Raw genomic sequence first — 13,255 nt, forward strand, 5'->3', positions numbered from 1 at the left:
GACAGATGAGGCCAATTTGGCTCCTTAAATTTCTGGGCTGTGATGGATGTGGGGTGGCTGTGCACAGTGAGAGGTTCGTAGAAAGGGTGTGAAGGGGAGAGAGAAGGGAGACAGGTGAGAAAGAGGGAGACATCCAGGGGTACAAAAGAAAGGGAGAATTAGGGGAGGAAAGAAGGGTGAAGGAGACTCACCTCTGAGCATGAGCGGTTTGAATTTATCGCTTAAATTGATTTATTTACTGTATTGCCGTTTTTGCCTTGCCTTGTAATATACAACGCTGACACAGAAAGTTGGGAAAGAAAGTCGAGTTTCCTCGACTTTAATACAGTACGATATGATGCGAGTACATAAGACACACATGAGTTTAGTCGGCCCTATTTGGTCAATATTGTCAAGTGATCAAACCCCCTGACCGGACACATTAAACTACAACAAACAGCATGATGTATTACTGTCTGATACCAGCAGACCGTAAACACCGGCTTTCCAGGATTCAACTGAGGCTAATCTAAAGCCAATGTGTCCATAGCCAGACATTGATGTCGCCAAAAAATGTCTTGTTTTCTGTTGGGAGGGTGGCCAACAGCATTACACACTCAATGCCCACCAGGCTTTTCTTTTTCTTTCGGGTTCAGTGTTTGTGCACAATGGAAACAGACAAGGTTATTGATTCACCGATATATCATGCATCTGATCTCGATCAGGTGTGCCTGAGTGTTAATGTCAAACACTTGGCAGAATGAGCTCAAGATTGCTTGCATTACTTACAAAATAAAAAAATGTGATGTAGAAATTTCAAGTCGCCTGCTTGTATTTACCTACAATTTTGCCGAGCTTTAACTGACTGATGGCCTTCCCACTGCAGACCAGAGCTCCCATCTGCTCTGCAGATCCGCCCCCTTTGATAAGAACTAGCATCCTCAGGCCTACATAAATATTTTATCAAGTATAATGGAAATTGTCAAATCAATCTAATTGTGTAATACATTATGAAGACATCAAATTTAAACAAAGCGCATATGCTATCATTTCTTTTAACGACTGGGACAGCCTGGGCCGGGTTGAGCTGGCGGTTTGGTACCCAGGGGGCCTTCCACAGGGCTGGGGGGCTGGCAGCAACCACTCTGGATATATACGTCTCTCTCTGCTCTGCCCAGACCTGCCTCGCTCACATTTCATCAAAGGAATCAATTTCTCAAATGTGCACAACTGTGAGGAATAATTATATTAGGGCCCAATGGCAGTTAGCCATGACATGAAAGCGAAAGAGGGAGAGTGAGGAGAGGGTGAGAGAGAATGCATCTTTGCATGTTTGCATTGGCATGTATTGTGTTGTTACTAATGCAACTTTGGGATAAACATTTGGTTTTACTCTTGGTTTTAGTAATAAATGTGGCTTTCTGCTTTCCGACTGTCATGTTTATGTTCTTGTACTTGGTGTAGAGTTGTTGTCTTTGTTATTTGGAGGTAGGTATCACTGCTGTTCCTTTCTGAAGGAATCGAGGGATTGCGGTGGAGGAACAGGAAGATGGATGAAAGGAATGGCACAGGTGCCCAGAACAAACAAATCAAAAGTTTAGGATGTGTGGTGTGGCAGGATGAGGGGGGGGGGGGGGGGTGCTGAGTTTGGATTGAATCGGAGGCGAAGACAGGAGAGATGATGGGATTAATGACACGTCACTTCGACCCCTGCTGGAGAAAAAAAACAAATCAATATTTTGAAAAGTTTGTTTATTTGCACGTGATTCACACTTATACATCAGTGACTCAAGCATATGATCAGCAAATGCTTACAGAATATGGAGAGGCACAAAGGGTTATTATTTATTTCACCTAATTTTAAATAGTAATGGTCAAAATGTATGACGTCACAATATTGTTTCCTATTACAGGACCCTGATAACCTAGATTTCCCGCACTTGCAGAATTATTATATCTCATCATCACCCCCCTGCCTCTCCTCTCGTATCCCCTCCTCTTTCCCTTTCTCCCACTCTTTCCTCTCATCTTCTCTATCCCGGGGTCAGCCTGTGATTTGGAGGGTCCTCCCTCTACGCCCCGGCTGATGTATGGCTTGTGGAAACAATGTGAGCGCCGGGTTGTTATTCTGTTTGCTTTACATTTGACAGGCTTGAGTTAGCGTCCAACTGGGATCCTATCTCATTAGCCCAAATGTGTGGCTAAAACAATCATAAAAATCATTTGGCAACCGGCATCCCACTTAGGAACACCTGTCAACATAAAGCCGGAAGATAAACTCCACAAATTAGACTCAGGACTGAGATTGAATCAGGGAGAGGGATAGAGAGGGAGCGAGCTGCCCATATGCTGCATGTTATTAGAGAGTTAATGATATGAAGTGGTTGGGTTGATGTTGAGGCTTCCTCGCTGATGATATTGATTGTGGTTTTAGTACGTAACCTGTGTGTGTGTATACGTGAGTGTGTTGCACATTCAAGTCTGTGTCGTCAAGACTTCATTCATTTGCATTTCATTAAAAATAAATGTGCTTTGTTCATCCGTCATATTGATTATCCCAAACAACAACATAAGTAGAAGCACAGCCATTTGTCTTATGACACAAATGTTGTTGTTTTTTCGAGAACCTGCTAAATTGTGTGCTCATGTGTTTGTATGCATGTTTGTGCCATTTGGTAGTCTACAATTGTATGATTTTCGACAAGTCTCTCCCCACTCTCACGTACTTTTCTTTAATTATGTTTTTCATGCAAACAAGCCAACACACACACACACACACACACACACACACACACACACTCACGCACACACTTCTCCCTTTTCCTCGGCTGTATCTTCCCCTCCTCACCCTGTCCAAACATACATCTTTATCAAGCGGCTGTTGTCGGACAACATTAGATAATTAATAGGCCATTTGTCAGGCCTGTGAGAAACATGTTAAAATCCCCAAGCAGCCCAGATAAATCCTGCCGCACACACAGACCCTTTTGTTGTGTCAGCCTGCCATCGGAGCTGCAGATTTACCATTAAAGGACCCTCATTATTAATCACAACTAATGCTAATTAATTCGGTGTCTGTGTGTGTGCGTGTGCGCACAGAGGGACCAGCTCTAAGTTTCAGTTTGTTGTGCGATGTTAATTGGTAACTCGGCCCAGGTCCTTTAATGGAGTGTTTTCCATTTGGAGAAGGGAGCAGTTGACTAACATAAGGGTGAAAAAACATAGACAATGCTCTCATTAATTAAGACTGCGTAAAGAGCTCTGGTCTTGTTACTCTGTGGTGTGTGTGTGTGTGTGTGTGTGTGTGTGTGTGTGTGTGTGTGTGTGTGTGTGTGTGTGTGTGTGTGTGTGTGTGTGTGTGTGTCTGTGCTTGAACAGTTTGTACAATGAGTGCCTGTATGTGAGCAAATGAATGTTTAGATTTGTGAAGATAACTATAATGGCATTTTATTCAGAAATACAGTACCTGCAGTATTACCTGTTTTTTTAACATAATGATAATTCAGCTACCGGGTGTAATTCGTCCCATAACCTTTTCTTTTCTTTTACAAATTCTTAAATATATATTTTACAGTTTGAGAAAGACAAAATGGAAAAGACAGCAGCGTTAACAAATGTCCTATTTTATTTGTAAATTTCACTCTTTAATTGTTTTTGGTTGTAGAAACTAATCTTGAGAGATAAATTATGGACAATTGGCTAGGACTGTACATATACAGCCTCCTAAGGCTATGAGTGTTTGTGGTTTGCAACACTCGGTACCACAGTCACCCCAATGGACCCGCGGACCAAAAGAGTCCCTAAAAGCGGCGCTAAGGCCTCAATTAAGCACAAAGACAGAGTTGATTAGGAAGCTTATTGCCTCTCCCGAGGGCTTGGGGCTCCGAACGCTCTCCTATACACCCTGCTGAGGGAATCTAGGCACAAACTGATGCACTGTAATTAACTGTGCTTAGCAAATCAACAGCAGCCATTTTCTCGTTGGCAGTAGCTGTAAGAGCGTTCAAATTAAAATGAACTAAAGATAATTATTTTTATTTTCGTTTGAATTTAGTCACAATGACTTGTCTCTCAGATGTTTATGCCGACATCTCCCTCAGGGTATTCTCATTTTTGAGGCAAATGAATCAACATGCAATCACAGCAATCGTGCCGTAGCCCCCTCAACCCCTCCCTCAAATTATGAATCCTCCAAACAATTTCGAAGTTGGTTTAGCAGCAGTGCAGTAGATAAAAAAAGAAGGTTCTGCTTCTTATCTCTACACCAGGAAAATCATGAATACTGTTGGAGAAACGGCACACGCATGCTTTCCCTGGTGTAGAGATAGAAATAGAAAAGAGAGGAATGATGAAGAGTTCAGTTTCAGAATCTGGATGTGATGACTAATGGAGGGGATCATGTGTGATTATGTTTGACCTGCAATACAAGGGTAAGCCCCCCCCCCCCTCGTCCCATTTGTCTGTTATCACAGGCAACAAATGATGTCTACAGATAAGCATGATGGCCAGTCCTCGTAAGGTGAGGAGTTCATTTCCATATTTCATGATCTAAGACCCCATCAGTCAACTGTTGGAGCTCTCTATCTGGCTCGATGAAGTGGTCTTGGAATTGGGCACAGGTTAAATAGGTGAATAATGTTCCCACCTTACACATTACAGTGTTATCGCCTGTCTAGCTTGGTACATTATGAGCAGAGATGCAGAAAACTTAAATTTACCAAAACTGTTGTCTGCTAAATATAATTTTTCATTCGCTTGCCATAAATATTTTTTGGAACAAATTGTATAGTATACATAAATCACATTATGTGAGTGTACATACATAATTCACGATACATATTATTAAAAGAAAAAAAAGCAATGTATTTTTTAATTGACTCTGTTATCACATAAGAGGTGGCAGAGTAAAATGGTTGAATGTAGCAAAAGACACACATTTGTTAGAAAGAAATGTGTAAGTGCAGGAAAGACAGAGGTGCAGAAAAAAATGAGAGAGAGGAGGGGGGGGGGGTTAACTATGTCCACAGGTAGGTTATTTCTCTCTGTAAACATATGTATCCATTTGTCCCGTGGGTGCGTCCCCTTGGCGTCCCGTCGGCAGTGGCTGGGTCACACCTCCATTAAGGGCTTTGTCACAGTGATTAATAGCTCCTTCTATCATCTTTAATTCACTCCCTGATGATGGCGGCCCTGCTCGCTGCTCGGGGTAATCGTGTGATGTATGAGTCCGCCCAACACCTCGTGGCAGAGGTGAAAATCATTCCACCCATGCAGATAGCAGGCCCGGGAACAAATGTTTTCCCTCCTTAATAAAAATTAATGAATTCGGCGTCAAGCGAGAACATTTAAATACATATAACATACAAACATATGCACATATCTGTGTTCATGCATAGTGCCGTGGTGTATTTTCTGATGCCCATGAGTGATTTTGATGAGGAGATAACACTGTTTTCCTCATTATTTTTGCACTAAATCTTATGTGTTGTCTTTCAGATATCAACATCAAAGTTTGACTTTTTTTTTATTTTACACTTGCTTTCTTGTACTATCCTGATGTTCCATCTCTGTTGAGAAAGCAGTTGAAGTCATGGTGCTGCTCCCAGCTGGAGTTCCCCCTTCGCTACCCAGAATTCTTTTGGACCTCCCTATTTGATGAAGGGCGTCAGCTTGCAATGATGCAGTCATGTCCATTGCTGAACAAACAAACAGGATTATTTGCTTTAAGTAGACTGAGACACCCTGACATGCACACATACACACACACATATCAATCCGATCATCTGTGTCTAAGTACAGCTCCGGTCTTTGACTTATCAATCATCTGCACATGAAACCACAATTTTTAAAGCTCTGAACATAGCATATTTGCTTTCTGCTAACGTTTACCTTACAGAAACGTATATGTTTATGAGCTGAAATGCTCTCGTGGAGTCCATTGGACCGGGGGAATTTCTGGTCTAAATCAAATATAAACTTTGAGACCAGTGTGAGGGGGGGACATGTCAAAGGAGAAACAGCAATGGGGGGATACAGTTACCTTTAAAAGCTCTTGTCCCTCTACCATATGGCAACCTTCACATCCAGGACTATAACCGCGGTACTCCGTGCTGAAAATCATTACCTTGACTCCGAAAGCCACATTGAGTTTCATGCCCGGCCCGGCTCAGCAACGTCTTTAAAATAAAATTCCCCTCAAACTTGCTGGGCCCACACAGTGTGTGTGTGTGTGTGTGTCAAACACAATAGTTGCGTAGCTTTGCACACTTTTTTAAGGATATTTATATGCAACCCACTTGGCTTATCTTGTTCATCGAGTATAGTGGTAAAGGTTGTGGCCGTTTAAAGGGGAGAGCACATGAAAAAGTTCAATGACTTTGTCCAGGTCTTGAGTTAATCTCTCAGGTTACTTTATGACCACCTGTGGCCAATCACTGTGACCCGTTCAGTCAATCAGAAGCACGGTTACTTCATGGCCAGTGAACAAGAAGTGTGTGTGTGTATCTGTGTGGATCAAAGGTTCCATGGCTGACAGCGCAGCGGTACAGTGTCACACAGGCAGCCCTTTAGGAATGTTCCTCAGCCCAGGGATGGGTTGCGGAGCCTCATTAGCAGAGCCCCCTCTCACCGTGGCCTGTCGGCCCGCGTTAGGCGCTGCCCACGTCAGATGCACGCTGGGGGAGCCTGCAGCTTCCTGTGAATCATTTCCGGCTTCGAGTGTCTTTCTGTCTCCTCGCGTGACACCTGGCCGGCAGTCTGTCCCGCTAGATTGTCCGTTTGGTGACCTGTCTGATCGTCTGCATGTGAACTTGTCTTTCTCCGTGTCCGACTTCCTTGGCATGTGAAATGTATCCGTCTTTCTGATTACTGTGCTCTCTGTCCTCCTGTTTGGGAGAACAATGCTACTTTGCTCCACCTGCGCTCTGTGTCAACACTGCGAATGATTGAATCCCTCTTCCACCATTGAGCTCCAGCAGCCACGTGTGCCACTCTGAAGAAGCCCAGTGTGGGTTCAAGGGTCGTACTTCTATGTCCTGTTTCGCCCTATTCACAATTAACCCCAGCATGCTCCGCTCTGTTTTCACTGTACGGTGGAGAAAGAGTTCAGGAAAAGGAAATATAAAACAGTGAGAGCAGTACAATGCTGAGCAGACCTTGCATAGCCACCTTGGCATCAGCCCAAACTAACAGCAAACAAACCATGTTGTTGCTGCAGGTTGTTTTGTTTCAGCTCCAAACGCCTGTTTTTGACATAGCGGGTGTTATTCATAATTTTGATATGAATTTAAATGTGTCCTAGGCCAGGGACATACCTAATGATTAGAAACGAGAAACAAGAAAAACATTGACATTAGAAAGAAGTGTGCTCCTGTAATGCTCTCCTGCTTATTATTACTGAGCTCAATGAAAGTGGAATGGAGGCTTTGTCACATGACACCGCCACATGTTTTTATCACAGTGTCTGTTGGACCGGCTGTCTTCTGCTAACTGATCAAGTTAAGATATGTGCACTTTGTATGTTTAACTCAATTGCCAGTGCTGTCAGGAACTCATTGGAAAGATCACCTGTTGCCATCGTTAATTTGTGATAATCCATCAATCACAAAGATATCCCTGAGCATCACCCTCACGTAGAGACTCTCTGTGTGTCTTTCGCAGGTGATGGCGACGATGAGTTCGCCCTCTACCCATCCGACATCTTAGACGATGTATGTGGCTCTGATGGTGATCCCACTACTTCTTCGGCCCTGGCAGAGTACCCAGCGTCCCCTCTGCTCTCCGAGGATGAGGCTTCACCCCAGCACCCCTTGTCATTCCAACACCCGAGCAGCTTTTTACCCCAAGAAGAAGATTTGACCATTCCCCTGGACTTTGAACTGCGAGAGTCAGCAGTTCCAGGCGGAGGCCTGGGCATCTGGAGCCGCAGGGGGGTTAATGTCGGAGACCGCTTTGGACCATATGAGGGAGAGCGCATGCCTTGTCTCCGAGACCCCACTCAAGGCTGGGAGGTAGGAACATGATAAACGATGAAGAGTTCATGTGCATATTCTCAACGTGATCCGAAATGATTGCCTTGCAGAGTCGGCACTAAAACATCGACGTTTGACAGAATTAGTGTTTCAATAAGTGTACTGCAACCGTTATAATATCAAGAAAACAGGCATTTTTTAATTATAGAGTGACCACCATGTTTTTCAATGGTTTTCGGTTAGATTACATTGTAGCTAGGTTAAAATCAATTTGCTCTACTTATAACAGTATAGCTTAAGCTTTGGTACAAGTATAAACATGAAAATTGCAGTTACAAGGACTTTCTGCAACAGTAATAGCACCATTTTTGACAAGGTTTCTTTACTTGGCCAATATACACTGTATCATTCGCATCAGGACTCTTTTTTTAACAATATATATATATATATATATATATATCCTCCCATGTCGTCATGCTCACATTTAGCCCAGTGACCACAAGGCTGTTGTTGCCGTTTGTTGCCCAGTGATCTAATATGAGCTCAGTGCCACTGAAAGAAAGGGAGTCGAGGTTGTGCTCTTAACTCAATGAAAATGAAAAGCCATAAATCTCCTTTTCATCCCGGTTAGGGACCCAGTGCGGCCATTGGCAAATCACATATTGGTCAGCCGGCACAAAAAATCGAAGGCAGGGTCACAGGACAAGGTCAAAGGTTAGATGCGGCCTCCGTCAGTGTCATGCAAGTTCGGTTTTGTAGAGTAGGAGGAAGGGGCTGGCAGGGTATCAGCCTCATCAAGTCTCCCGAAACAGATCCCCTCTAATTTGGATGTGAGGATTTAGTCCTTCGTACTCAGGCCTTTGTCCCTTTGTCGGACGGAACCAAGCTTATTAAGAACTGCTGACCATGCAGTTCATGAAGTGAAAAGTCGCAGGTTTAAATAAAAAGATGATTCAATACAGCAGTCCTTCTCTTACCAGAGTCCCCCAAACCCTTAAGTCCATTTCAGTGCTGTACTTTAAAGCACACTGAGAACATGTTGGTAAAGTATCAACATTCGGCTCATATAAATAGTTTGGGATTTGGACCGGTGCTCGTTAGACCATTACTCCAGCCCTTCAGCTCTGACTCAGTGGTTTTGGCGCCTCGAACCGAATCAAAATAAATATCTTTCTTTTTTTTCACTCTGGACCACATTTCTCCAAGAAACAGCTTCTCCCTCATTATCAACTGCTGGGTGAGACGCAATATATGAATCCTAAATGGCTCTTAAATTGCAGTGAGGGAAAACTCTTCATTTTTACCCATTTTCATAATACAGAATCTTAATAAAAAATCTGTCCCTCTCAAAGAGATTTACAGCTGGTTGAACAAGCTCTATGGGTTATTCTTTTTCCCAGGGAAGGAAATAAAGGAAAAAGAGGTTTCATGAATTTTAATCCGGTGGTAATTTATGGGGCTCTTGAATAATAATATGTATTTAAAAAGCTGGGATGTGTGTGTGTGTGTGTGTGTGTGTGTGTGTGTGTGTGTGTGTGTGTCTGGGGGCAGGCGGGTGGGGGGATTGAGGGGAAAGATGGGATCCTGGCGAGGCAGCACTGTATCACAATGTTTAATTACCACCCTGACAGCGAGCCATAACTCTTTCCATTAAGTAAATAAGTTGTAAAGAATTTATGATGAAATGCCACATTATTCAGAATGGATATTCAGTGATGACATCCCTCTGCATTAAATATGGTAAATGCCATTAAGCCCTCCTGACCCTCCCCCCCTCTCCTCCCATGCCCACCCGTTCACCATCCCTCATCCATTGCTCACCCCCCCGCCTGCAAACCGTCAATATGCCAATAAGCCTGCGGAGGGTCTGTAAAAATTAAATTGATTTGGTAAATGTGAGTTAAGATAGATATGTTTGCTTTCATCATCAATTCCGTGCGGCGCAGCGAGGTGATGTCACCGACCGGGGAACGCTAAAGTGGCGCTCCCATCTGGAGCGTTTGATGGAGGGCCCTGAGCGGCCCTGGCCAGTGGTGACAGACTGGGGGAAGTTTGTCACCAGGGAGGCCACCGTTCCTCAGAGCCATCACCATAAATTTTGGGGGCTTTATTCATAAAGGGGACGAGTGAGTTATAGCGTCCGTGATGCTTTATGAATACAGGAATGGTGACTTATGGGAAAGGTAGGTCCGGTAAATAAGAGGTAGAGAGGCAGGAGTGAGCGGTCTGTTGGGCTGAGATGCCCACCTACACTGCTGTATGCAGAGCCAGGGTGCTGACTGTGCCAGTACTCATAATGCTCACTGTGTGAGTGTGCATGCAGTTAGATGTGTGTGTTTGTGAGCTGTGTTAAGGAGTTTAGAATTGAATCGTTTGCCAGATGGTGTCTGTCGGTATAAACAATTTATCAGAACCCAACCACTTTGTTGACTGAAGCTTTACTTTCAGTTAAACAAATGTCAAATGTGAAAATAGACTGGATTCATTAAGTCGAAAGAATAATGAACTAACGCATTAATAAGGAATTCATTTAATGTAATTTGTATTTACAACAGAACAATAAACACCTTATATAGGAACAATGGGAGTTTTGAAATGAATCCAAATGGCTTTGAATATCAAAATAGAAAGTGAAGTGCCCTTTCAACCAATAGTGAAAGTCTTATTTGGACCCACCAGAACAAAGCTGACGACCGATTCTATTACCAAAGTTTAGCACATGGGCTGAGCTTAACCTCTTTAAATTCATCTAACAGGGCAAATAAATCAAATAATAGAGGGTTAAGTACTCGATATGTTTTCCCAGACTGTATTTAATACTTTCACGCAAGTAATAGAAATACAAATTATAAAACATGAACTGAAAATATATTGCAATCCAACTTTCATGTTCGGGATGAGGTGGCCAGCTCCTGCCCACAGTATTTGCATGCATTTCTCCATGGCTTCCTTGAAAGTACTCTTTAACGCCTGGATGCCCACCAGTTTATATTCTGCTGTCTCTCTCTCTGAGTCGTTAGGCACATTGAAATTCAAACTCCATTTGTGTCTGTCTTCTTCTCAGCAGCGGCAACAATGAGACAGAGCGTTAGAGTCCGGGAGAGAGTTATCCAGCACTCAATGAGCCTTTGGGCTCACCCAAACTCGCAGCCCCACGGGATTATGGGCCCTGGGCTTAGAAAACCGGGTGCCTCCTGCTGTAGGAGCGATGGGCGGAGCAGGTTAGGGGTGCGAGAATGGGTGGGATGGTGAGTGGGGCGGGACAGGGGCGCTTTAGGGCCTTTGTGCACCTCTTGAGTGAGAGGCGGAGGTGCAGGTGGAGGCGATAGTGTTGGTGGTGGTGGTGGGGAGGTGGTGAAGGAGATTAGCAGTGATGGTGAATGGGAGTAGAGGATTAGGTGGCTGGGCAGGGCCTTTCCTGCCTCTGCCTGTCTCCTGAACCTCCCGGTCTTGAGAGGATGGGAGGATGTAAGGAGGAGAAGCAGCTGCCTGGCCAGGAGGAGACCCATCATTTAAACTGAAAATCTTGCATTTTCTAATGATCCACTAAGAAAAACAAATATGTTTGCATTCTGTTTGTGTTGAATGATAAACTTTCAATTTGAGATCCCCAAAAGACATTTTGTGATAAAACGTGAGCTTATATAGCCTGTGGTTATGGTGCCAGCAGGTGATTTGTCACATTTACACAACCGCGGAAATCTCGCATGCAAATTTTTCAGGCAACTGTAGTTCATCTGAAGCTACTTTTTTTGCCTTTTTTTTTGTATGTGCAGACAGTGTGAACTCTGGGTGAGGTCGCTCCTGGAATCTGGGTTTTTTTTTGTGGGTTGCATGTGTGCACACATGCGCTCTCGCGTGTGCATGTGTGTAAGACAGAGTGTGAGAGCGTGGATGGAGGGCGTTTCGAGAGGGCGTGTTTTTTGTGCACGGATAAGCCGCTGTCCTGAATGAATGCAGATGTCTCTGGCTGGCTGTCCGCCTGTCCCCTGTGCACTGACGGCCTGTCACCTCTCTCTGTCACAGGGAGAAAGAGCCACTCTTGGTCCTCCTAAAAGCCCCCTAATCCCCGAGCCCCTGCCACATCCCATCCACTGTCAGCGGAGATGGCCCTGCCCACAGCAGCGCTTAGAAAGGCAGGCGCTAGGGATGAACCCCTCTGTCACTCACGCACCTCTCAATGGACACACATCTTCACACACACACACACACGTACACACACGTATCGTTTTTTAGAAATACTAAGTGAAAAAGTCCTGCGTCTGCAAAGGCGATGTGAATGGCGGTTGCCAATGCATTGTGCTGCTACAACGGCCGCGCTGACATCATTGTGGGACCCGTTCTCTTTCATGAGAGGAGCACTAACTAGCTGCTGAGGCACTGTCTGTAATTATGAAGGAGCCGCTCACAGCATTCGCTGGGGTCTCATTGGCACTTAATGAATTTTAATGGGGACAATAAAGATCATTAAACTCTGTTGTGTGTGTGACCGGATAGTGTAAAGAGGGAAATGTGTCACCATGTAGACGGAATGTTCTGGACAAGAGGCTGGTGAGGAAACACATGGCCCTTAATTATACCTTCTTTTATTGTAAATACAGCTCCACTTCTGAGCTGTGTCGGACTAGTCGTTGGGACACATAGTTGGATAGACCTGACGGTAAGTAACTGCTCGGGTTGTGGGCTAAAAGTAAACATGGTCGTGGGCACAAGAGTTTAGCTGGATTTGAGCTGAGAACAAGGCTTTAGTGTAGAACATGAACTTGGACTAAGAGGTCTGAGGGTACAGGGCAGACTCAGGGTGAAGTGGGTTTTCGCCTCTTTCTGTAGTTTTAATAAAGTCTGGAGCAGTTAACATTGAGGAGTGCCTTGTTATTGTCCTGCTAAGAGGCTGACCAGTCACAACAAACACAGAACTGTATGGCGTACCAAGCTAAGCTCAGGCTAGCTTTCAGCCTGGATTCTGAATCGACTTGCATGCAGTTTATGATCTGATTCCTACTGAATTATGATTTGACCATAGTTTATTTGCTATAACCATGGTCTTTTCCAACATATCCATACTGTAGTTGCGATGGACAGATATTGTAGAAAGTGAAAATTGTAGCTCTAGACATAAAAACAGTTGGTGGTATTGAACGTTATCCTCCATCAACATTTGTGTCTGAGTTGTTTAAAACTTGTCAATCTCAAATCTATTCTATCGAATCTTGTATTCACGATATCTATAATGTCTAAAATACCGCATGTCGCAACAACCAGTCACAGTAAGTTTTTCGACGACTGAATTGATTGACAATTGGTTC

The 13,255-nt window shown here is 44.0% G+C and overlaps 1 protein-coding gene across 2 annotated transcripts in view; it reads left to right on the forward strand.

Moving 5' to 3' along the window:
• mecom (MDS1 and EVI1 complex locus) overlaps positions 1-13,255 on the forward strand; it is a 127,346-nt gene that overhangs the window by 32,065 nt on the left and 82,026 nt on the right. For both annotated transcript variants that reach the window (XM_079272678.1, XM_079272679.1), the window contains exon 2: positions 7,639-7,988. In XM_079272678.1, the coding sequence (XP_079128804.1) occupies positions 7,639-7,988 (350 nt within the window). The remainder of the gene's footprint in view (positions 1-7,638; positions 7,989-13,255) is intronic.

This window comes from Melanostigma gelatinosum (assembly GCF_949748355.1).
Source record: "Melanostigma gelatinosum genome assembly, chromosome: 7".
Taxonomy (NCBI): Eukaryota; Metazoa; Chordata; class Actinopteri; order Perciformes; family Zoarcidae; genus Melanostigma; species Melanostigma gelatinosum.